General features: G+C 48.9%; 2 protein-coding genes across 7 annotated transcripts in view; both read left to right on the top strand.

Moving 5' to 3' along the window:
- The window catches only part of Evi5 (ecotropic viral integration site 5), a 151589-nt gene extending 141395 nt beyond the window's left edge, over positions 1–10194 (top strand). For all 6 annotated transcript variants that reach the window (XM_055611559.1, XM_055611561.1, XM_055611558.1 and 3 more), the window contains one exon: positions 6675–10194. In XM_055611559.1, coding sequence (XP_055467534.1) covers positions 6675–6986 — 312 coding nt within the window. In that variant the 3' untranslated portion in view covers positions 6987–10194. The remainder of the gene's footprint in view (positions 1–6674) is intronic.
- A 14748-nt stretch (positions 10195–24942) lies between these two features.
- Gfi1 (growth factor independent 1 transcriptional repressor) overlaps positions 24943–25334 on the top strand; it is a 4156-nt gene continuing 3764 nt past the window's right edge. Inside the window, exon 1 of the mRNA XM_055611608.1 lies at positions 24943–25284. Coding sequence (XP_055467583.1) covers positions 24943–25284 — 342 coding nt within the window. The remainder of the gene's footprint in view (positions 25285–25334) is intronic.

Genomic DNA, 25334 nt, shown 5'->3' with positions numbered 1-25334 from the left:
CTCTTTCCTCTTTTTTGAATCTCAGAATGTGGTGCTTGTCTGCACCGTGCAATCTCTGCTCACACACAGGAGAAACAGACATTGAACTTGAAGTAATGTGCATTGTAATCATAAAACGCCATGTGAATAAATATATTCTCATTAATATCTTACTAATTGTATCAATTCCTTTGTTCAGATGTCAGAAACTGGAAAAATATGTCCGTGTCTCTTTAAAATCAAGTGTAAAAATTAACTCCTGACGAGATATGATATCCTAGAATGTGGCTGAAGGAAAGCAAACACAGAAAGAACATGCTATCTCTTTTGACTTATGGGCGCTTGCCCAGGTGGTCAGATTTTCTCAGCACAGATTTCTCCGCCACTTAGGTCTATAGAGAGTCTGTCTAGAGACTCCAGGACTCGGAAACTAGTGTGCGCATTTATTTATCCTAACATTCCCTGGCTCAGTTCCTAGAGTCAACTGACGAGTTTTAACATGCGGACACACTTAACTACTGCAGAGTCTGCGTCTTCTTCCTAAGGCTTCAGTGGTGATTTTAATGTGAAATTTAATGTGAAATAGTTGTAGTGGTTGCTAATAGCTTTTTGTGCTTGAAGTTTTACTATCATGCAGTTAGAAACGCTGCTGTTTCCTGCCAAAGCCTGCATTCGTCAGACTATCAACATAACAGTTTCCTGTTTTCTGATTAACTATACAGCATTTGTGCCTTATTCCTTGCCGGTTTTCTATCTTACCTCCTTTACCAATTGGCAAATGGTTGAGGTTTCTGTGCTTACAGAGATCCTGAGTTCCGATCTGTTGTTGGTGCCAGGCTAAGTTTCACTGATTTTTAAAGCTGTGTCAAGTGTGTTCATTGTTGTACTTATATCCATTCTTCTTGTTCTTACTTTTGCTCTGTTTCTTAATGCACAACATGATGAAGTAGGCCAAATCAGGTAAGAGTCAGTGCCCCGGGGACCCTATGTTAGTGTTTCATCTGTCTCATTGCTGATGTTTTCATCTAACGTGTAACAGGGTGGCATGAGTGTGGGCAGGGCCTTTCCATAAGTCCACCAGCTTTTTAATGTAGTTCATATCTTACTGAATCGGGATGTTGAATTATTGAACTCATTGTAAAGTCATCCATGCAGTATAAGGAGTAAAGAGAGAGAAGTACGAGCTCGGCAGCCAGCACTCCATGTTTGTCTGGAGTGCTTTCTGAGCATCAGGCCTCTCTATGTTCTCAGCCCTGCACAAGGCCCTGTGTTCAGTCCCCAGGGACTGAGTGAGTTACTGAAGCTTTGGCTTTTGTTTAGGCAGGGTCTGTCTCTGTTGCCAGGCTCGGATTACAGGCTGTGCCACTGCACTTGGCTAGTAAGCAGGTTTGTTTGTTATTTTGTTAGTTGGGTTGCATGTGAGCAGCAGCTCTTCTGGTTTTATCACTGTCAAGGATCAAGTTGCCAGTGAGTTTTGAAGCATTTTTGAGTATGTGGGGTTTTTATATACTTTTTTGTGTATGACTATTTTGCCTGCACACACACACACACACACACACACACACACACACACTCACTATGTGCATACCTCATGTTTATGGAGGTCAGAGGAGGGGGTTGTGTCCTCTGAGACTGAAGGTGCAAATGGTTGTGGGCCGCCATGTGGGTGCTGGGAGCCACCCAGGCCCTCTGCGAGAGCAGCCAGTGTTCCTACGCACTGAGCCATCTCCCCAGCCCCTCTGCTTTCCTTCTTGAGACAGGGTCTATCATGGAGCACGGAGCTCAGTGACTCCACTGAACCAGCTGTCCTGTGAGCTCCAAGAGCCCCCTGTCCTCGCCCTCCCCTCGTGTGGAGCTGTAGCTGCTCTCTCTCTAGCACAGCCAGCCTTTAATGCAGTCACAGCCTCACCCTCGGGCAGCCGGCACCTCCCCTGCTGGAGTCTCACTAGGCCCTCGGGGCTGTTAGTAAAGGGTGAGCCGTGCCTGGTGGCGTGGCATTGCCTGAGTTTCAGCAGCTGAGGAGAGGGGGGAGGAAGACTTCAAGGTCGTCTTCAGCTGCAGGCAATAGTCAGCTAAAGTACTATGAATCCACTTGGATCACCAGCCTGGCAAACATTAAGGCAAACCAGAAGTGAACCTTCCAGGCAGTGCTGAGGGTGTGAACTCTCACCACCTTTCTGGCCCGTAGCTTAAACATAGAAATCAAAGTTCTTTAGAACAGCGTGACCCCGGGTGCTGGATCTCATGCTTCTCGATACACACCCTAAAGAGCTGACAGGACACTGAGAGCTGCGTGCTCTCAGTACACAGTGGCTCCTCACGGAGTACTTGTGGCTCCTCGGAGGGTCGTGTGTTGGGAGGATTGGCTAAGAAGATTGTGGTGCAGTCCTGAACGAGTACCACTCAACTGTGGAGGAGGGTGAGGCTAAGAAAGGTGGGTGCACGGCGCTTGGGAAGCGGCTGTGGGCAGGCAGCTTTCCTGGAAAGTAAGGGTGCGCTTATTTCAAGACACGATAAAACGTAGCATTTGTCTCAGGAATGAGTTCTTTTCTAACTTGTCTTTAGTTACATGCTGTTTATATAGTAAGTTTGTAATCAGTCAGCGCCCGATGCAGGCACTGGGGCAGGTGTCAGCCCAGAATGAAATGACTACAAGCACATGGCTGTGGAGGTGTGGAGTTTCTTTTCCCCAGATCCCGTCAGTCTTCTGTGTCCCTTTTGTCCTGCTTCTCTTAGATGCTGAATTTACATCTCCGGTATACTTGACTGGTCCAGTTTTAGCCTGAGGAGTAAGCACAGGTTCAAGCCAGACAAGCTCCCACCCAACCAAGAAGCAGCCTAGAGTTGACACCCACGTGCAAAGGAAAACTTAGATTTCTCCCTTGGACCCTCACTGGGTATACGAGCCACAGCTAATCACACGTAACCAGGCTGACAAATGGACAGGCGGCACACGTGAACTCAGTGACATTTTTGTAGACTTTGTCTTATGTGCTTTGTTTGGGCTTTTATTGTCTTAGTGGTCTTTTGCTTATTATGGGTTCTGATTTTGTATTTTTGTAGGGATGTGTGTGTATATGTGTGTTGTGCTTTCTCTTTTAAAAAATGCAATTCTGGTTTGTTTGCTTTTCTGTTGCCTGTTTTCTAGAGAAAGAGGAAATGGACTGGGTGAGTAGGAAGGTTCTGGGAGAAGTTGGGGGAGGGGAACCATGATCATAAAATGTTGTATAAAAATTATTTTCAATTTAAGAAAAGACTGAAGAATGAAAAACGATAGGAAATAGAGCTGGGCGTGTTGGCCTTGATCTTCTTTGCAGGATAAGCTACCTGAGACGCTTTTGGAGTATCTCAGGACTCCAGAAGAGGGTCCCAGTCACGGTTGCTCTATTTCCATAGCAGATCTTCCTCACTCTCTCTCCCTCCTTCTCTCCTCTCTCCCTCTTTCTCCCCCTGCTTCTTAGTGAATCCTAGAAGTACTTTAGAACACATCAGGAACTTTAAAACCTATGTCTGATTTCATCAGGAGTGTCATAATTAAGGAATTTTTGTTGGGTGGTATTACAAGGATGTTTGTATTCTATTCATCCAAGAATTAATAAAGGCAGTGAGCCTCCAAATAGTTTGTTTAAATTAGCTATACTTTCCAAGACAGATGTCCTGACTCAGCCTGTAAATCTCAGCACTTGGGTGGCTAAGGCACAAAGGACACAAGTTCAAGACTACCTGAGCGCCATAGGCAATAGTTTTCATCAATTGTTTTTAATCCCTGATTGGTCCAGAAGACCATCTGCTAAGACCAGAAACACAAAGGGAGACATCGCCTGGATGAGCAGTGTTTCTCTTCAGATATGCATCACATTTATGCCCAAGCCCTCCCTGTGTCCCCAAAGGAGACGGCTAGTTTAAGCAGAGTGCTCCTGGGACCCTCGTCCAGGGGATGAATTGGCTCATAACCTGCCTGTTCACTGCAAGATGGCATTCACTGGGGCGTCAGCCAAGACAAGGCGCTCACTGTTTGGAAGCTAAAAGTCCTGACATTGAGTTTTTTCTCCTCATGGCTCAGCCCCATTTGGTTTGAACAGAGGGTGTGCCACAGTGGCACTCATTTTCATTCATTCTCTGTCACTCAAGATTAAACCCAAGGCTTCTTGGGAAGTAGACAAGCATTCTACGTCATCTTCAGATCTCTACAGCCATTCTCACACTTAAATATATCAGACAAAAGAAAGCAAAGATTCCAGGATTTCGGTTCATTAGATGGGAGGGATCTTTTTTTTTAACAGACACTGAAGATGTTTCTTGGGAAGAGTGACGCTGGTCTTTTAAAAATAGAATTAGATCTTGAGAGTCTGGTAAGGAGAGTCACAAATGCTGTGTTTACAGCAGAAAGCCAGGCCCTCTCTGCTGCAGAAGCCTGGACACTTCGGGTGCCTTTGCCTGCAGACAGCCCCTTTGAAATCATGCTCATGCCTTGAGATTCCCTGCCCAGGTGCCCGCTCAGTGCCAGGTAGGCCTTCCTCTTCATAAGCTAGTGTGCCCTTTGTAGGCAAAGCTAGGGAAAGAGTGGCTTCAGTCTTACCACATCACCCCCCACCTTCCTTTGTTTCTTACACAATCAAAAAATTCCTCTGCTTTGTTCTGTCAGCGGTTCTCGTGGAGGCGTTAGGCATCACCCCTTGTGTTGAGAAACTGAGTCCTCAACCCGCAGTTAATTCTCTGTAGTTACAGCATCCATCCGATAAAGGCTACACTGTCTCAACTCTAGGACATTTTTGTTAGAGCAGAGGAGAACCACGGTTTTCCAAACAATTGACAAGTTGTGGTTCTGCCGTGCCCCTCCTCTGTAACAGCCAGGAAGAAGGAAGGCACGTGTCCCACAATATTACCTCAGAAGGACTGGGGAAGAAAAGAGAAAGGAAGAGATTAACTGAACTCGACAGGCAGAGCTATAAATCATGTGTTGCAATCTGGCGGGGTGGGGGTGGGGGGGAGCTGCACCAGAGCCCAGGGCTGGAATAAAGCTCTGGGTCTCGAGACCCCGAGAGATTATTGCTCTGTGCCCTCTTGTTCACGATCTGTGCTCAGTTGTGGTGCTCTGAGAGGCCACATGTTAACTCTGGTGTCACTGTCCCTCAGTCTAATCCAGGGCAGGGCAGAAGGACGACTCAGCTAGACACCTGTCCTCAGCTGAGGACCCCTTCTTCTGCGCTGTCTTCACGTCTTCCTGGAAGTCTTGTCAGGAAGCTGGGAGGCAGCGTGGCAAGGCTACAATGGCCTTTCTCTCTGAACCGTTAGTTTTGAAAGTGTTTGTAACATTTCCTGCCTATTTCGCATAGCCTTTATCTCAAGATTTGAAAGCTAGCGACTAGGAGTTTGTTACTGAGAACAAGGATAAAGGTTGATGAGGGTAGGAGCATGAAGTATCTCTTATATGCTGTTTAATCCTCAAGATAATTGGTGGCTAATTATTCTTTGCTGTTTTTAATTCTGCATTTTTATAGGGGAATCAGACACAGTATACAGGACAAATGAAAGTCAAAAGTATCGTTATATTTGCAGCATAAATTCCCAAGGGCAGGATTGGTATCTAATACTGTGGTAAGAGAGTTGGTGCCATGGTGGTGAGTGTGGGGCTTTGATGGAATTTAAGCAGCGGCAGCTCAGGCTCTGCGAGCAGCAGCCGCCGACTCTGGGAGAGGTGCTTTTGGAGAATGTACTTGAATGGAGAGAGAGCAGTTGTTAGCTGCAGGATGGCCTTTGCCTTCTCAGCCTCCCTATATGAGACTGGCCGTGGAAATCTCTAGGGAGGGAGAGAACCAAAATCTGGTTGCCAAAGAAAAAAGGAAGGGAAAAGTATTAACCCCCTTGAAAGAAGTCAGATGTCTCCCTGAATTACAGAGAGAGAAAGCAGAGGGGACACACACGCTGGGCTAGGCGCCTGGATTTGAGTGTTAGCGTGTGGTGGCCTTTGGAGCTGGAGGCTGTCCCCTGTGTTTCACGCTGGCCTTGAACTTCTCACGTAGTTGAGAGTAGCATTAAATTCCTGCCTCCACCTCCCAGTGTTTATGAATCGTGGGGTACAACACAGAGCTGTGTGTATGCCAGCAAACGCTCAACCAGCTGAGCCCTACCCCAGCTCCAAGACCCAAAACTTGAACCATTTCTGAATCATGTTTATCATTTATAGAATTGTGGTGACATGCTTTCAAGATGGTGTGTGACGTAAGTGGTCTCTAAGCTCGTACCTCCTAGAAATGCAGCCGATATTTGCAGGTGAAGTGGTAGAGTGTCTGTGGCTCCCCTCAGAATACTCCAGGGACAAGGGTGCAGACAGACAGACAACTATGGTGTGTGTCAAAATCAGGCAGTGCATACACGGGTGCACACTGTCTTTAGCACAGTAAAGTTTGAGTTGAAATTGAAACTCTGTTAGCTGTAAAATCTGAGCAGTTCCTCTCACGTTTCCATTTCCTAATCTGTAGGATGAGAATAGTTAATCTACATAAGACGGTTAGAGTCAGTTAGCATGAGTTAGGTCCCATTAGATAACACAGAAAGCGTTCAAAAACCATATGTCTGTGAGTAAAGAGAGCAAGGCATTGTCTTCCTTGAGTATAAATTATCTGCTTTTTCACGGGACAGTCGGGTGTGCTTCCGTCTGAGTACATCAGTAACCTGGATTTTGTTCTCAACAGCTCAGGTGCCTGAAAGGCCAGCGCAGCTTCTCCCGCCAGCCACCTTTTGATGGCGTCCACATCGTCAGCCACTTACTGGGAGATGATGATTCGTTCCACTCCTCGGACGAAGACTTTATAGACAGTCCCTTACAGGAACGCGGAATTGCTTTCCCCGTGCACGGGAAGTCTGGCCCCGTGTCCCTGGATCCCGGCTTGGCAGACGGCAGTGAGAGCGAAGCAGAAGACGGTGCGCTGGGAATGCAAGGGGGTGACGGCGAGGGTCCCGAGGAACAGCCCCCACAAAGAGAGTCCTACTCAACCACCGTGTGACCGGGACTGAGACAGCCTGAGGCCCTGAGGGCAGCAGCGTCCCGGGGGCGAGTTGGCGTCCCTCCGGTGTCCTGTGTACCTGTGTGTACGCACACTCGTGTGTTTCAGTCTCGTCTGACTGTCTTTGCCAAATGTTCACTGAGTTTCCATTGCCACAGGAGACTGAACTGTGCTAACTGGTAAATGGGGTTCTAACAGTATTACAGAATATTAGTTTTTCCTAGTTAGAAAATACTGCTGTGTCTAAATGTGAGAACCATTTAAAAATTCAGGACAGTGGGAAATTGGATTTTCTTTACACAAAACTGTTCTTGTGCAATATTCTATGCTCATTGAACAAACTGTACATTTGTGTTTATCAGTTTGTTTCTGAGGGAGCCGTCTCTAGACAAATCGACCAAAACATCGGTGTGATTTAACTTGTGTGCGGAGGATATTTGTTTCTTCACTAAATTGCAGCTTTGTTAGTGGGCCTTTGAAGACTGTCAGATACAAACACCTTTTTTTCCTCTGTGTAATTCCTAAGCACAGAGTCATTGTCTGTTCTGAAAGGCTTTTGTTTTAGTTTTTAAGTTGAATGTGTGTCGTACTTGTATGTGTCACGGAACAGTAGCGGGCACAGGCACACTGTTTGTACATACGTACTAACCTCTGCCCCCAGCAGTGCACGTCCTGTCCCATGGGTAGCAGATGCTGGCAGTGGCGGCTCTCAGCACTCTAACGGGACTTCTGTAAATAACACGGAAAGAGAAGACTAAGAACAAACCAGACACTACTGTTTTAGCAGCTGTAGCCACTTGCTCAGCTCCGCACTAGCAGGCTCATAGCTGGGGGCTGTTCAAACACTACTGCTCAAGTCCTTCACTCATCTTTAACCGATAAAACTTTTTATGCTAATCTACTTAATAGAATTTAGCACTAGGATAAGGTCCAAGATACAAGCAAATAATATCTGAAAAAAAATCTGTGAGATTGTATTTAAGTTCTCTAGTTTCTAATCAACAGGTAAAGCCATAAGAAACCTTTATTCCTAGTCATTCCCTGGTGTTTAGACTTTCTCTGGAAAGCTGAATGCCTGTTGTTTGTGAATTGAGAGATGATGCCTGTGGGAAGGCCACAGGCCTGTGCTGGCCGGATGCTTCCCACCCTCATTTTTGCTAGCAGTTTATGAAAGGAAGAGCCATAGTGGAAAATAGAATTCCGTGTATAAAAGTACATTTTTGCACAGAATGTTGCATACATAAAAATATTTTATGAAATGGAGTAGAAGCAGCAAAAGTAGTTTTCTTTCTCCAACTATGTAACGCCTTATGCTGCATTGTGGGCTAGGCTTTCCCAGCAAGACTGTCCTAGCTGCTCTCTTGCCTGACAGATGACATTGGAAAATGCCTATGTCCAGAGCACCCACCAAACTCTAGTATGTAATTTACCTGTGATCATAAGCTAGTTATTTAAGGTATTCAGAGCTCTCCGGGCTTTTCAAAAGCTCTAGCTGACATTTTCAGCTCCCTGCCCTCTGGCAGTGTTAGTTCCCCGAGTTTCTGCTGTAGAGATGGGCGTGATCATTGCAGCTGAGTCTCGGTCAGGGGCCAGGGTCCTGCTCTTGGGCTTGAGGGCACTGCCAGGGTCTGTCCCTCAGGGAGTTCTCTGTGGTGTGTGCTGACAGTTGCCCAGTGAGGTGAGAGGCCTGTAGCCCTGTTATTTTTCTAGCCCCTCCTCGGGAAACCTGTTTGGGGCCAGCAGTGTGGCTCAGAAGGTAGAATGCTTGCCTGCTGTGCCCAAGGCCCAGAGTTCAAGCCCAGCACCAACAGCAGACAGACAGTGCAGAGCCTCCTACCAGCCCTGCTGGTTTGGATTAGGGGTGAAGCAGCTCTGTTAATTAAAGCTTCGTTCACTGATGCTCTTGTGATTTCCAGTGGAGTGCTAGCAGCAGCAGCTCTTCAGGGTCTTGGAGTCAAGTGGGGTGCAGTGTGCAAACCTCATTCATTCCCTGCTACTCAGGAAGCAGAGGCAGGAAGCATGCTTGAGGACAGGACCAGCCTGGATAACATAGTAAGATTTTTGTCTCAAAAAAATGTTAAATTTCACATACCCCTGAGAAAGATGTAAAGTCTTTCTGGCCATACTGTGCCCCAGTCTGACTCCGTATCATTCAAATTGATGTAAGAATATTGTGAAGACTCTGAAGCCTGGACTGTTCTGCTGGTGGATTTCATTTCATGTAATATTTTTGTGTCTTTCGAATGGTGCCTACTCACACACTTAGACTTGAAGGTGCGCCAGGGGAGTGATGGAGATGGTGACAGATGATAGAAAGTCTTGCTCTCTGGGCAGAGCAAGCACCTTGCTTTCCTTACCACCCAGGCACTAGGCTCCAGAAGGCGCTTCAGCAGACTTCCCGGGGCCTTTCACACGGTGGGCAAGCTCTCTACTGCTAAGCCACACGGTCAGTGCATACATGTTCTGTGTGGAAAAGAGGCCAAAGAGATTGTTTCATTCAACTTTTACTCTGGTTTTTGTTTGAGTTTTTTGTTTTTATTTTGGCTAGTTGGCAGCCACTCAGCATTTGCTGATTGATTGAAACGTCGTATTTCACCCAGCTGGCCACTCACGATGAGAGAAAAAAGCCTTTTCCAGCCCTGAGCGCAGTGCAGCTTGTTCATTCCGGGCAGGGCCTTTGATGAGAATAATGTCTGCTGCTTTCGAAGCATGGTACTCCTGGCATCATGAAGCCATTTGGTTCCTCAGTCACCATCTGCATAACGTAATGTCATAGTCACCTTTTGAAAAATTAAGAATATCAATTATTTTGGTAAACTTCATGGCCAGTGTGGTTATTGCACCAAGACATCAAATGGCCAGCGTGTAGCCTCAGTAACTCACTAAAGCGATGAGTTTTACCTTGAAAGTTTTTGCTGCTTTAGATTAGCAAACAATTTTTAATTTCTTTTTAATTCTGAAATTAATTAAAATTATTTCTCATTGAAAGTAGGGTAGATGCTATTTAAAATCCAACTTTTTCCATTACATCCATGACTCTACACACCTCTTCAGTCCAGAGAAGCGTTGACACAGTGAAACATTAGACGTGAAAATTTACAAATGTATTTCATCGTACTGTTGGGTTTTTATTGTAACACTGTATGATAACCTAAAATGTTTACTTGTGCCTTTGCTTTAAATAATTAAAGTTTCTTGTTTTACAAGACTTTGTTTCTTTAAATTATTAACTTTAAGAGGGAAGGGGCCACAGAGTCCTGGTGGAGTGTCATGGCTGAGGTGTGTGCTCCCCCCCCCCCCCCCCCCCCGCCGTGGGCTTGTTGCCTGCTCTGTGTGCACAGTGCCAAGCAACCTAGATGGGACTGGCACCCAGAAGTTATTCTCAGTCTCAGATATCCAGACCCGCTTCCTTCCAGAACATGGTGTTACGTCTCAGCGGCAGTATTTTTATCACAGATAGGTTAGTGAAGGTGTTATCAGTGACTGTTAGCACGCTCAGGTATGCGTGATTTAGATAGCGCTGGGTGGCTGCTGCGGGATGAGCTTGTTCATTCAGAAGCAGCAGCTCCGCCTGATGGGGACACGCGACAGGAACAGATTTCTCAGCCAGGCTTGTCTACCTTGGAACTGTTCGCTTTGTGTTCCAGTCTTTGATGGGATCCGAAGCGTCTTCCCGATAGATGCCAGCAGCACCCATGCCTTCAGCTGAGGCGAAATGTCTCCAGGTGTGGGCAGAGGAGGAAGCCCTGTGCGTGAAGTCCCAAGTGAGTGTGCTGTTGACTCGGGCACACACTTACCAAGGACCCCAAAGCTTCGGGCCCACGACTTCTTCCTCTGTAGTGTGAGGCTCAGAGAAATGGCGAGATCTTCCTCTGCTTTTAAGTGTATACAGGAAATAGCCACCATGGCTCTGTCCCCCAGGTGTTGATGGAAACCTCTGCAGAGACTGTGCTACCGAGACTAGCTAACTGTTCGCTTGACCTTCATCTGAAGGCGGCACACACACACACACCCCCCCCCCCCCCCCCCCCCCCCGTTCCGCCGTGTGCACCAACGCTGCCTCTCCAGCTGTGGATGATAAACGTGCTGAGGCTTCTTCAGAGCGCAGTCCATCTGGCCCCAGCTTGTCTGTGTTGGTCTTTTTCATTTCCTCACCACTCCAGTCAGATCTGTCCCTGGAGCTATGCAAAGGATGTGTCGTCCAGACATTGTGACAAAGAGGACAGAATGAAAGTCACTCCAAACTTAGAAATTTACAAGAACATGAAGAAAGCCAATAGGGTCATATGTAAGAACGTATGTACCCCTCAAAGACACAGGGAAAATTAGAATCTATTTCTAGCAGTCATTTGGAAAAGGGAACCATGAACTGCAGTGGGCACCATTTCTGTTAGGATGGCTATCTGCTGGCGCACCTTTTTAAAAAAACTTTTATTTACATTTCTTTATCTTTTTTCTCCCTTCTCCACCCCAATCCCTTCCAACACCCCGACACCAGGTAGGAGAGAGAAAGGTTAGTGGGAGAGGAGAGCGCAGTTCTGTTAGCTGCTTCCTACTGGTCAGGGTCCTCTGGTTCCTTGGAGCCAGTCCAGTCCTCACTTCAGGAGATCTCCAACTTCTTGTCTCACAACAGCAACAGGAGCAGCAAGGGGGAAGCAGCAGCAGCCTTGTTCTTTCTCTTCTCTACACTCTCTGGGCTCTGGCATTTGTTCTCTCTCCAGAGTCCTCAGATTTAAACTATCTGAGGCTGGCAAAGAGCTCCTCTCAGAGCCCGCCTGAGGAAAATAGTCTGCTGCTGTGACCATCTGAATCAGCCCCACAGCCCACACCTGGGACCAAAGCAAAAACAGGTTTATATCCACAACAGTTATCCAAAACAAAAAATAGGCATGGAGGCATGTCCCTGCCCCAGCTGTCAGGGTCCTGAGGCAGGAGGATTGTTGCAGCCCAGAAATTTGAGCTACACCTGGATAACCTCATCAAACCGCATCTTGGAAAAGGAAAAGATGAACGGGGAAATAACTAAAAGGCTGGCAGTGGAGAGTCGCTGCTGGCCCGACTGCGTGGGACAGCTCAGCGCTTCCGAAAAGAGTTAATGTTCCCGTGCAACCTCTCCATTCTAGAGAGATGCTTGAAGCAGGGCTCAGGTGCTTGTACCCCACAGCGGGAACCCCTGTCCATCAAGAGCTGAGCGGAGGTTGGTGCTTAGGTTTTATGTTCTTTGGACCTGGCCAAAATGTTAGAAGAATGGGTGTGCGCATGCGTGGTGTGTGCGTGCGAGCATACGTACACGTGCAGGCATGTGCATGCACAGGGTTGGGCCTTCTGCACGTCATTCACCTTATTCCCTTAGCACATCATCTCATTGCAGCTGGCTCCTCGGGGAGGCCCCATCTCTGGCCTTCGGGTCAGAAGGCCCATGCCAGGACCTCCCATCCGACATGTCCCTACCAGAGCCCATGAGGCTGGCTCCTGCCTCCTTCAGGACCCTGCTTGGTGTCACCTCCAGGAAGCCCTCTCTAGGCCTTTGTTCAGCGTCCACTTTTTTTGTATTTGTTGGAGGGCTCGTGCCCAGAACCCATGTGAAGGTCAGAGGGCAGCCTGCAGGAATTGGTCATCCCCTTCCATGTTCTGGGTCCCAGGCACTGAAGTTGGGTCCTCAGTTAACAGCAAGCACCTCCCACTGAGCCATCTCACCGGCCCCAGCTTCCCCCTTCTCTGCAACACTGGGTGACCTGCGCCTCTCACCCGTCCTCTACTTATTGATTCTTCGCACGTCAAATGCCAACAATGTCCCTTCCTCCTGTCCCTAAGGCTCATACGCGAAGCGCCTTGAAACCTTTTCTGGATGGAGTAATGCTGGAGTAGTTCATTCTACCTGAGTTTCTAGCAGAATTAAATGGTGAAATGGAAAACCCAGAGGTGCAGTGCAGCTGGCCCACCTGTGGGCATTTGATTACTGGAAGCTGCCCAGCCGCCGCGGAGATGGAGGTAGGCCAGGCTGCTGTCACTGGAGGGCGGGGAACCAGAGGTGTGCTTGTCAGGAAACCCTGCGGGACTCCAGAGATGGCAGCTGCTTAGCCCGCAGGCTGGGCTGTACCTCTGTGCGGTTCTTGCCCAGTGTGTGAGGAACTGTTTGGGAAGGACCAGGAGGGGTGGCCTCATTGGAGGAGGTGTGTCACTGGGCTCTGAGCTTTCAAAAGACTCCTTGCCTGCTGCCCTGCTTCCCACCATGGTGGTCGAGGCCTCACTCTCTAAAAGCGTGAGCCCCCAATTTAAGTGCTCTCTTGGTCTTGGTGGTTTGTCATGGCAATAGAAAAGTAACTAAGCCATATTCCAGGCACCTCAGAGAGCAAGTGTGCTAGCACAGTCTGGACCCTGGGCACTTCGGAGGAGGGTCACAAGTTCAAGGTCATCCTCTGCTACAAGGCAAATTCAAGACCAGTCTAGGCTACATGAGAGTGTCTCAGAAAGCAACAAAATACCCAGCAGCTTAGAGGGGACCTCTTCTGAATGTACCCCAGCTGCAATGCTGTCTGTTCATGCCTGTGACATACCTGGTGAGGGCTGTGGCTGTTTTCCAAAGCTTTGGAAGCAGAGCCTAATGCAGTGTGCCCCCGAGGGCGGAGCTCGGGTCAGAGAGCCTTCCTCGGAGCCCTCAGAGAAGCTGCTGCAGCCGCCCTCACCCCACTCGGCCACGGACAGCCGATTCTTCAGAGTCCATGTGCACCACAGGAGGGTGGAAAGATGCTGGCTGACTTGAAAGATGTTTCTCTGATTTGTTTTACAGGAAGTGCTTCTGTACACATGAGAGGCTGTGGGTCTCGAGGCACTGTGGCAGTTGAATGCACCTGGGAGCTGCCAACTGCCCCGCTGCTGCCACTGTGGGCAGGCCAGGCGGGCAGCCAGTCAGCGCTGTGCCTGGAGCCTCGTCTGCTCCCTCCGGGCAGGCTGTCTGGCTCTGCCCTTCTGCTGTGGGCCTGCAGTCAGCCTCCAGGTACACCCAGGGCCTGCCCTAGCCAGCCTAAATCTTCCTTGTGGGGAGAAAAGAGGGCACTCCGTTCCCCGTCCTGGAAATCCAGCCAGCCCTGCACCAGTCAGTGGAGCCTGGGGCTAGACCACACTAAGTGTGTGGAGAGCTCTGGCCTGGAGTCACGGCCAGCAGAGTTCTTACCTGGCAGAGTTCGGTCCATAGCACCAATCAGCGAGGCCTGGTGGTGTGTCCCTGTAATTCCAGCACCTAGGAGGTGGACACAGAAGGATCAGAAACTCAAGGCCATCCTTGGCTACATATTGGGTTTGAGGCCAGCCTGGGCTACATGAGACCCTTTCTCAAAAGAGCGAAAAAACCAGTTTTTAAAAGGCCTTGAAGAATGAGATGTTCACCGTGCGTCTGACACCAGCCGCTCCAGTACATACTCTCACCCTCCGGGCCGTGGCTGCCTCTGTCTCCGCTCTCAGCCCAGCATGGCCGAGCGCTGTCACAACTGCCCAGGTGAGGCAGAGGAAACCGTCAGGCACGGGAAGCACAGATTTTACAACGGAGAAGCTGATGCTGGTCCTCAGCACCCAGTCAGTGTAGAGGCTCAAGCCAGGTCCTGCTCGCTTCCCTCGTCTGGTAAACTGCCTTTCCTTGTGTGTGTCTGTGTGTGTACGTGTGTGCATGTGTGTGAGTGCGTGTGTATGTGTGTGTGTGTGTGAGTGCATGTGTGTGCTTCACTAATTTCTCTAAAATAGGGGTTGTTTATTTGTGGGTCAAATCTGCCTGTTCCTCCCCAAATGCCCTTTGGTGAGAGTAGAGACAAAGCCCAAACCACCCAGCAGAGCCCAAATGACTGGGCAGGAAGGAAGCCTGTAAGAGAGATGGCCAGGGCCGGAGAGAAGGCTCTGGGGTCAAAGGGCACTTGCAGTCCTTACAGAGGCCCCAGCTTTGGTTCCCAGCACCCACACCATGGTTCACATCGTCTGTGAGCTCCTATGTGTATATATATGCAGGCAATCTACAAAAGGAGGGAGGAGAGAGAGGGAGGAGGAGGAAGGGAGGGAGGAGAGGGAGGGAGGAGAGAGAGGGAGGGAGGAGAGAGAGGGAGGAGAAGGGAGGGAGGAAGGGAGGGAGGAGAGAGAGGGAAGGAGAGGACAGAGGGAGTGGGAGGGAGGGAGAGGAAGGGAGAGAGGGAGGAGAGAGAGGGAGGGAGAGGAAGGGAGGGAGGGAGGGAGAAGAGAGAGGGAGGAGGAGGAAGGGAGGAAGGAGAGAGAGGGAGGAGGAGGAAGGGAGGGAGGAGAGAGAGGGAGGAGGAGGAAGGGAGGGAGGAGAGAGAGGGAGGGAGAGAGAGGGAGGAAGGAGGGAGAGGGAGGAGAAATGGCCTCTTTAACTCACTGTGCCTCACAGTCCATATCCAAATATACGGATGGCTGACATTAGAACCTGTGGCTCACTCACAGAATAAAGTACACAGAAGGTTTTTAAGAGGCTGGAATTGGCAACAACTTGCTGAATAAGACCCTAGGACCTCAGGAAGTAACTGCCAGAACTGGCAGGTGAGCGGCCCTGCAGGAGGGAGGTACTTGCCAGAGAGAGACCCTGCCAGTCTTTTATCTGACCGGATTAATATCCAGAATTAAAAACTAACCAATCAAACGGCAAAAGAACAAATAATCAACGAATGACAAATGAACAGGCAGCTCACAAATGGTCAGAGATTCCATGGAAAAATGTTCAATCTCTTTAATGACAAGAGAAATGCAAAACAAAGCTACACTGAACTACTCTTCCACACTAGTCACAGTGGCTGTTACCAAAAAAACAGAACCAAACCAACAAAAACAAACACACTGGCAAGAATACAAGGCCTGGGGACACTTCCAGACATTGGTCAGATTATGAATGATTTATCCACCATGGAATTCAGTATGGAGAACCTCAAAATACCCAAACGAAGATCCCTTAGGATCCATCACGCGGCAGAGACCCTGCACCCGGGGCCTATTGGTCAACAGCCACAGTAGCCAAGTCGTCCATCAATGAGTAAAGAGAATGGGTTATAATTTACCATGAAATATTAGTCTTGAAGAATAAAACTCATCAGCAGAGAGATGGAAGGAGTGGCAGATGATTACAATAAGCAAAGAAAGCTAGATTCATGAGACAAACGGCGTGTTTCCCTTCATATGTAGAATTAGGACATGAGAGCGGAAGGGAAATGATTTGGGAAGAGGAAGGGACCAATTGAAGGCTAAGAGAGTGAAAGCAATGGGCACAGGAATATGGTCCAAGTGTATTACACACATGATATATATGTGTCTGAAAATGTCATAATGAGACTCATTATGATAAAAAAAACTGAATATTTTAAAATTCCACTTTCAGAAAAACACAAGTATACTTTTTTATCTTATTAAGCTTTTTTATTTTTATTAATTACAGTTTATTCACTTTGTATCCCCCTGTAGCTCCCTCCCTCCTCTCCTCCTAATCCTACCCTCCCTCCCCCTTCTCCACCCATGCCCCTCCCCCCAGTCCACTGATAAGGGAGGACTTCCTCTCCATCCTTCTGATCTTAGTCTATCAGTCTCATCAGGACTGGCTGCATTGTCTTCCTCTGTGGCCTGGTAAGGCTGCTCCACCCTCAGGGGGAGGTGATCAAAGACCAGGCCAATCAGTTCATGTCAGAGACAATCCCTGCTCCCATTACTAGGGAATGCACTTGGACACTGAACTGCCATAGGCTACATCTGTGCAGGGGTTCTAGTTTATCTCCATGCATGGTCCTTGGTTGGAGTATCAGTCTCAGAAAAGACCCCTGGGCCCAGATATTTTGGTTCTGTTGCTCTCCTTGTGGAGCTCCTATCCCCTCAGGTCTTTTTATCCACCCCCCCTTCTTTCATAAGATTCCCTGCACTCTGCCCTAAGTTTGGCTATGAGTCTCAGCATCTGCCTTGATACCCTGCAGGGTAGAGCCTTTCAGAGGCCCTCTGTGGTAGGCTCCTGTCCTGTTCCCTGTTTTTCTCCCTCTTCTGATGTCCATCCTCTTTGCCTTTCTGAGTGAGGATTGAGCATCTTAGCCAGAGTCCTCCTTCTTGATTAGCTTCTTTAGGAGAACAGATTTTAGTATGTTTATCCTATATTATATGACTAATATCCACTTATAAGTGAGTATGTACTGTGTGTGTCTTTCTGCTTCTGGGATATCTCACTCAACAATCAATAAATGGGACCTCATGAAACTGAAAAGCTTCTGTAAGTCAAAGGACACTGTCATCAAAACAAAACGACAGCCTACAGATTGGGAAAGGATCTTCACCAACCCTATATCTGACAGAGGGCTGATATCCAGAATATATAAAGAACTCAAGAGGTTAAACAACAACAAATCAAGCAATCCAATTAAAAAATGGGGTGCAGAGCTAAACAGAGAATTCTCAATAGAGGAATATCGATTGGCAGAGAAACACTTAAAGAAATGCTCAACATCTTTAGTCATCAGGGAAATGCAAATCAAAACAACCCTGAGATTTCACCTTACACCCACCAGAATGGCTAAGATCAAAAACTCAAGGGATGGCACATGCTGGAGAGGATGTAGAGAAAGGGGAACCCTCCTCCACTGCTACTGGGAATGTAAACTTGTACAAACACTTTGGAAATCAATCTGGCGCTTTCTCAGACAATTAAGAATAGTGCTACCTCAAGAGCCATCTGTACCACTCCTAGGCATATATGCTCCAAAGATGCTCAAGTATACAACAAGGACATTTGCTCAACCATGTTTGTAGCAGCTTTACTTGTAATAGCCAGAACCTGGAAACAACCCAGATGTCCCTCAACTGAGGAATGGGTACAGAAATGGTGGTACATCTACACAATGGAGTATTACTCAGCTATTAAAAACAAGGAAACCATGAAATTTGCAGGCAAATGGTGGGAACCAAGTACACTTTTTAAAAAGTCACAATGGAAAGAGAGAGAAAGAGAAAAACTAACTTTCCAGTAACAATGAAATCGCAGCCCATCACCCAGATGGCCAACTACCCACCACAGTCCCCGTGAGACCCTTCTATGAAGACAGCACTCCAGAGGTCTGCTGGTGTCTGCACTAAGACAGTGGAAACGGCTCTATATTTTTTATTTTCTCTTTCCTCTACTTTGAAAATGTTTTACTGGGATGTAGGCCGGTTGGCAGAGTTCTTGTCTACACAGGAAGCCCTGGGTTCAGTCTCCAATACCACATAAAACCAAGCGTGGTGGTGCGCACCCGCAATCCCAGCACGGGGAGGTAGAGGCAGGACGGTACAAGTTCATGGGCACCCTCGGACACCAGCCCATCTGAGGACATCCTGGGTTCATAACGCCCTGCTGGAAAGTTTAGAAAAAGTTATTTTTCAAAGAAAGTAACAGAGAATGTTCTGTCAGCTAAGCTGCTTCAGGAACTTTATTTTATTTTTATTAAGTACAGTTAATTCAATTTGTATCCCAGCTTCAGCCCCCTCCGTCATTCCCTCCCAATCCTACCCTTCCTCTTTTCCTCCCATCCCCTCTCTAAGTCCACTGATAGTGGAGGTCCTCCTCCCCTTCCATCTGACCCTAGCCTATCAGGTCTCATCAGGACTGGCTGCATTGTCTTCCTCTGTGGCCTGGCAAGGCTGCTCCCCCCCCCCATAGGGGGAGGTGATCAAAGAGCCAGCCACTGAGTTCATGTCAAAGACAGCCCCTGTTCTCCTTATTAGGGAACCCACTTGGACACTGAGCTACCATGGGCTACATCTGAGCAAGAATTCTAGCTTATCTCCATGCATGGTCCTTGGTCAATTGGTCTCAGAAAAGACCCCTGGGCCCAGATTTCCTGGTTCTGTTGCTCTCCTTGTTTCTTTCCCTTCCAGGTCTTTCTATCTCCCCTTTCTTTCATAAGCTTCCCTGCACTCTGCCCAAAGTTTGGCTATCTGACTCAGCATCTGCTTTGATAACCTGCTGGGTAGAGTCTTTCAGAGGCCCTCTGTGGTAGGCTCCTGTCCTGTTTCCTGTTTTCTCTCTCTTCTGATGCCCATCCTTTCTGAATGAGGATTGGTCATCTTACCCAGGGTCCCCCTTCTTGCTTAGCTTTAGGTGTACAGATTTTAGTATGTTTATCCTATATTACATGTCTGATATCCATTTATAAGTGAGTATATCCCATGTGTGTCTTTCTGCTTCTGGATACCTCACTCAAGATGATCTTTTCTAGGTCCCACCATTTGCCTGCAAATTTCATGATTTCCTTGGTTTTAATTGCTGAGTAGTATTCCATTGTGTAAATGTACCACCATTTCTGTATCCATTCCTCAGTTGAGGGACATCTGGGTTGTTTCCAGGTTCTGGCTATTACAAGTAAAGCTGCTACAAACATGGTTGAACAAATGTCCTTGTTGTATACTTAAGCATCTTTTTGATATATTCCTAGGACTGGTGTAGCTGGATCTTGAGGTAGCACTATTCCTAATTGTCTGAGAAAGCACCATATTGATTTCCAAAGTGTTTGTACAAGTTTACATTCCCACTAGCAGTGGAGGAGGGTTCCCCTTTCTCCATATCCTCTCCAGCATGTGCCATCCCTTGAGTTTTTGATCTTAGCCATTCTGGTGGGTGTAAGGTGAAATCTCAGGGTCGTTTTGACTTGCACTTCCCTGATGACTAAGGATGTTGAGCATTTCTTTAAGTGTTTCTCTGCCAATCGATATTCCTCTATTGAGAATTCTCTGTTTAGCTCTGTACCTCATTTTTTAATTACCTGATTTGTTGCTTTTTTTCTTGAGTTCTTTATATATTCTGGATATTAGCCCTCTGTCAGATATAGGGTTGAGGAAAATCCTTGAGCTCCTTCAGCTGATAAACACCTTCAGCAAAGTGGCTGGATACAAAATTAACTCCAAAAGAAAAAAATCAGTAGCCCTCCTGTATATGAAAGACAAAAGGGCTAAGAAAGAACAACACCCTTCACAATAGCCACTAATAGCATACTGTACTTTGGTGTGACTCTAACCAAGCAAGTGAAAGACTTGTATGAAAAAAACTTCAAGTCTCTGAAGAAAGAAATTGAAGAAGACATCAGATAGAAAGATCTCCCGTGCTCATGGATGGGTAGGATTAACATAGTGAAAATGGCCATCCTGCCAAAAGCAATCTACAGATCCAATGCAATTCCCATCAAAACACCAACACAATTCTTTACAGACCTGGAAAGAACAATTCTCAACCTTATGTGGAAAAAAAAAAACCCAAAATTGCTAAAATAATCCTGTACAACATTATCTGGAGGTATCTCCATCCCTGATCTCAAGCTGTACTTTAGAGCAAGTGTAATAAAAACTGCATGGTACTGACATAGAAACAGGGTAGTGGATCGATAGAACCGAATAGAAGATCCAGAAATAAACCCACACACCTGTGGACACTTGATTTTTGACAAAGAAGCCAAAACCATACAATGGAAAAAAAAAAAAAAAGACAGCATCTCCAACAAATGGTGCTGGTCTAACTGTATATCTACATGTGGAAAAATGCAGATAGATCCATATATATCACCCTGCACAAAACTAAAGTCCAAGTGGATCAAAGACCTCAACATAAAACCAGACACACTAAGCCTGTTGAATTCATTGGCACAGGAGACAACTTCCTGAACAGAACACCAGCAGCTCAGGCTCTAAGATCAACAATCAATTAATGGGACCTCACGGAACTGAAAAGCTTCTGTAAAGCTAAGGACACAGAACAAAACGCAGTTCAGGGACTTTAGTGCTCTTATTTTCTGACCTTCTGGTGAGAGTAGAGCAAATCAGCCTGCTCTGCTGGGGTGATGCGCGGGGTCTTTGTAAGAGAGGAGGAAAGAATTTATCTCCTTCCTTCTCAGGTCCCTTCTCATCCCTCTCAAGCCCGCGAGAGCCATGTGGCTTTGAGCTCAGAGCTCTTCCACTCTGGTGCAAAGAGATGGGGTTTTTGAGTCAACAGAATCTGTTGGACCTAAATAAGTCATTTCAATTTTTTAACTGATCTAGAAAAGCGTAAAGACGCATATCTCTGTGTTCCACAAGTGTGCCAGCACACACACCTGGACTCATTAGACCACTTCTTGGGAAGAGAGCCACAAAACAGAAATCGCTAGATTCCTTGCTCGGGGAACCCAGCACCCTCCTCTTCCCGAGGCGAGGGGACAGGGAGCAGGCTGCACCCGTGCTCCAGGACTCCCCTTGGAAGGAGAGTCTCCAGGGCTGAGCAGCAGCAGCGCCCTCAAGCTCCCAGACCCCCCTGCGCACACCTCCCTCCTGATAATGGACAGTCCTCCCAGAGAGCTGGGGTTTGGTGAGTAATTTTTTAAAAAAAAAAGCTATGATACATAGACTCTTCCATCTAGAATAGAATGTTTCACCAAACATCCTGGAAGAAGTGATGAAAACCAAGAAGAAAAATAAATGCATTTTTTCGTTACTTTTTCCATTCACTAAATAAAATTGCCTCTTTTTTTCCGTGAGAGCTCACGCTGGGTCTGTGAGAGTCACCGCGTTCAGCCCACACACACTGTGATGGGTTATTTACTCTCTCTCTTCTCAGGAACCATTCTCACATGTGAACCCTGGACACCAGCAGCTCTTCAGATGTGGGAAGTCTGTCTTGTAAACATTTACGTTTCAGTGATACCATTTCTTACACACAATTGCGATGTAAGCAGGCCAGGCGCAGAAGGGCTGTCAGAGGAAGACTCGTCTCTGAGGGGTTGGGTCCACCGGGGTGACTCACCCTGTAACACAGCCCTGACTGCTGGAGGGTTAGCACAGGTTTGAAGACAGCCTTATCTACCTAGCAGGGTCCAGCCCAGGCTACATGGTAAAGATTTGACTCAGAAAAAAATGGGTGGGCAGGGGTCTGTTAGATAAACTAATGTTAAGGTTTGTAAGGCTAATAAGAAGCAAATAAGAGTTGACTTTATATCACAAGGACCAAGGGGTCAAGGGAGAGGGGTGGGAGAGTTCAGTGAGTCCTGGTATTTGTCTCTCTCACACATGGGGGTGGGTGGGGTGGGGGGGTACAGTGAAAACTGTTTGGGGGGGAAGGTCTTTTGGCCGTGGTATTTTAACCTGTTCCTTGCTGAGTTTCCTTGTAACTTACTCTCCAGCTTCTCACTGGCCACGAGTGATGCCCTCAAATCATGCTCTGGCTGATGTCATCATTTGACTATTATTTTGATTGGTTGCTACTCATAAAGGACGGGTTTTTATTTTAACTATACAGCTGTTCATTTCTGAGGGGCTGCAGTCACCAGCACCTTTCCCCCTTTGCTCGAGGGAATTTTTTTAATCTGACTTCCAAGTTCAGGCTTCACACAATTACCACTTTGTGTTTATTTTCTTTTTAAATATTTTAGGAAAAAAACATGCACTTCATCTTCTTTCCCGCTTTACTCACTGAGATGATTCATCCAGAGACAAAAATCAAATGGGATTTTTTTTTTAAATACCAGAGAACAACACAGTAATGTGACAGGGTGGCCACTGTTCAACAAACACGCATTTTTTTATTAGTTACAGTTTTTTCACTTTGTATCCCAGCTGTGGCCCCCTCCCTCATCTCCTCCCAATCCCGCCCTCCCTCCCTCTTCTCCTCCTATGCCCCTCCCCCAGTCCAGTGGTAGGGGTGGTCCTGCTCCCCACCAGATCTACAGTGGCCCCTTCCAGTCCTTTAGCTATTTATTGATTTAATTCTTTGGCTTATGTTTCACACAAAAGTCTACCTAAAACACTTCCAGTACGTATCAGGGAGCACTGAGATATTCACTAGTGGACTTAAAAATGCCATTCTTAAAAAAAAAAAAAAAAATCCTAAAGAAAAAGTTTGAAATGGGGGCACAAAGCCTGGTTCATCTCCAGCACCGCGCACACATGCACAAAGAAAAGGAGGAAGCAGTGTGAAGAAAACTTACATCATATTACATAAAAATAGGAGGAGGGAGGGAGAGAAAGAGGGAGAGAAAGATCAGTGCTTGGGCAAGAGCGGTTAAGAAAATTACAGTTAACAGCTCCTTTTCAGCGTTTAAAATGGTAAAAGATTATTATAACTCAAAACATATTTCGCTGACAGATAAAATAATAATTATTTTTATTTAAGTAAATTTTACTATAAAAGGTTTGTGTTCTGTAAAATAAGCCAGGAAAGACCGTACGCAATTATGCTATGGTTTTTAAGGCCAGAGCTACGAGATTGCCTTCCTTTCTCAAGAGTGGGGAAACACACTTGGAGAGTCCTTTGGGTTTTATTCTTCTCCTCATCGGGCCGCGTGTAGTAACAACACGTTTAAACATCTTAAGCTCCAGGTCTCGCTCTCGCACCCCTCGTCCCCACTGGGATGGAGCTGTGAAGAGCGGCCTTCGAAGGCCGCCGGAGGTCCAGCTGCTGGGCGGGAAACAGCTGGCAGAATGGACGGATGGCCACGTCCAGCTTCCAAAGCCGCTTTCCTCCTGGCGACGTGTCGGCCCAGCTCAAAGGAGGCGCCTCCCGGGCTCTCCGCCTCGGCCCCCCCCCACCGAGGACGGGGCGGAGGTGAGGCCCGCGGGGTGGGGTGCGGGGGCCGCGGTGACCCACGCCCCCCGGTCCTGCTTGCTTGAGACCGAGCCTGGTTCCCCGCGGCCTTCCCGCCTCCGCCCCGTCCTCACCCACGCGGTGCCCTGCAGCCGGGCGGGGGCCCGACCGCGGGCTGCTCGGACGTCGGGCACGTGCAGGCGCGTCCCCGTCGCTTCAGCAGAAACCAGCAGGCTGTCTGGGAAGCCAGTAAACGCAGTTGTCTGTTTCCTTTCCGTGTGTCCTCTGTCCTCCACCGGAGCTCAGTTTCCAAAGCTGTGCGTGTGTGTGTGTGTGTGTGTGTGTGTGTGTGTGTGTGTGTGTGTGTGAGAGAGAGAGAGAGAGAGACAGAGACAGAGACACAGACATAGGAGGGGGAGGGAGGAGGAGAGAGAGAGAGAGAGAGAGAGAGAGACATAGGAGGGGGAGGGAGAGAGCGAGAGAGAGCGAGAGAGAGCGAGAGAGAGAGAGAGAGAGAGAGGAGTGATTTGAAGTGCTAAACCAGAGCTTGGCCTCCCCGCCCCTCCCCCGACCTCCCCACCTCCCTAGGTCCCCGCCTTCCTCCTCGACCCTCCAGTGCGGGGGTCACGCCTGGCCCCTCGACGCGCCCCAGGCTCGGCCCGTCCTCACCCTCCGGCCGCTTTAATGTGCATTTGTGTGATTTGGATTAATCCTGCGGCCGCGTGGCTCGGCCGTAGGGACTCACTGGAGAGTCGGAGGCGTCTACGGGGACCCGGCCCTGAGGGCAACCCCGAGGGGACACCGCCGGGAGGGGAGCACGGGCAGCCGCGAGCACGGCGGCCCCGCTGCTCCCCGGCTTCCAGCTTCCGCGAAAAGCAAAACAAAAACCGACGCTTCTGCCGCGCGGGGTGGGATCCGGTTACCAACACGTTTAACCCCGTCGCGTCTGCAATTTCCAATTTTTGATTTTCCCGGTCGGGGAGCACGGCGGGAGGGGGGGGGGGACTCTGAGGCGCCCAGGGCGGCCCCGGGCGGGAACTGTCCAGTTCCCTCGCCCACCCCGCGGGGAAGGCGCTGCCCGAGCGCGGCGGGCAGACGGCGCCACAGGCCGCGTGGACACGACGCCCAGTCACGGGCCAGGGCGCAGCGGTGCGGGCCCGGCGCCTCCCACGGCGGGTGTGGCACCAGCCCCGACGGCTGGGGCTCTGTCCCGAACCAGCGGGGCGAGCGCGTGGGTGCGAGGTCGTGGGGGGGCGCTGCCCGCGGGCCGAGCCGCTGCCCGCCTCCCCCGCAGCGCTCACGCCCCCGTGGGCGAGCCCCGCGGCCGGAAGGCCGGCACCCCCCCCAGGCGCCGCCGGCCCGGCCGCTCGCCCACCTCTTCCAAATTTAGCCGGCACCCAAATCCGGAGGGAAATGAGCGAGGCTCGGGAGCGGGTATTTTCAGCCCGGCGGGCGTGTTTACCCCCCGCGTCTCCACAACAGGCTATTTCGGGGCGCAGGTCCCGCGGTGCGCACCGTGGCCTGGAGGGCCCGGGAGCCCCGAAACCTGGCCCCGAGGGCGCGACCGCTCGCCCCGGGCGCGCCCAGGCCGCAGAGCACTGCGGGGCTCCCCGTTGCCCTCCACACGTGGCCGCTGGCCCACGGGCAAACGCGGGGAGGGCGTGCCCGGAGGCCGTGCGCCAGGGCGCCCCGTCCCCGCCGCTCGTGGGAGGGACGCTCGCGGCCCGCCCCCCTCGCCCCCCGCTGGGCACAGGGGTGAGAGGGCCCCCCTCAGGCTGGGCACGGTGTGACAGGGCCCCCCCCCC

This window comes from Psammomys obesus, unplaced genomic scaffold (genome assembly GCF_907164565.1).
Source record: "Psammomys obesus unplaced genomic scaffold, mPsaObe1.curated_primary_1811, whole genome shotgun sequence".
Classification (NCBI taxonomy): Eukaryota; Metazoa; Chordata; class Mammalia; order Rodentia; family Muridae; genus Psammomys; species Psammomys obesus.
Note: the sequence above shows the minus strand (reverse complement) of the source record. Positions and strands in the feature narration are given on the sequence as shown.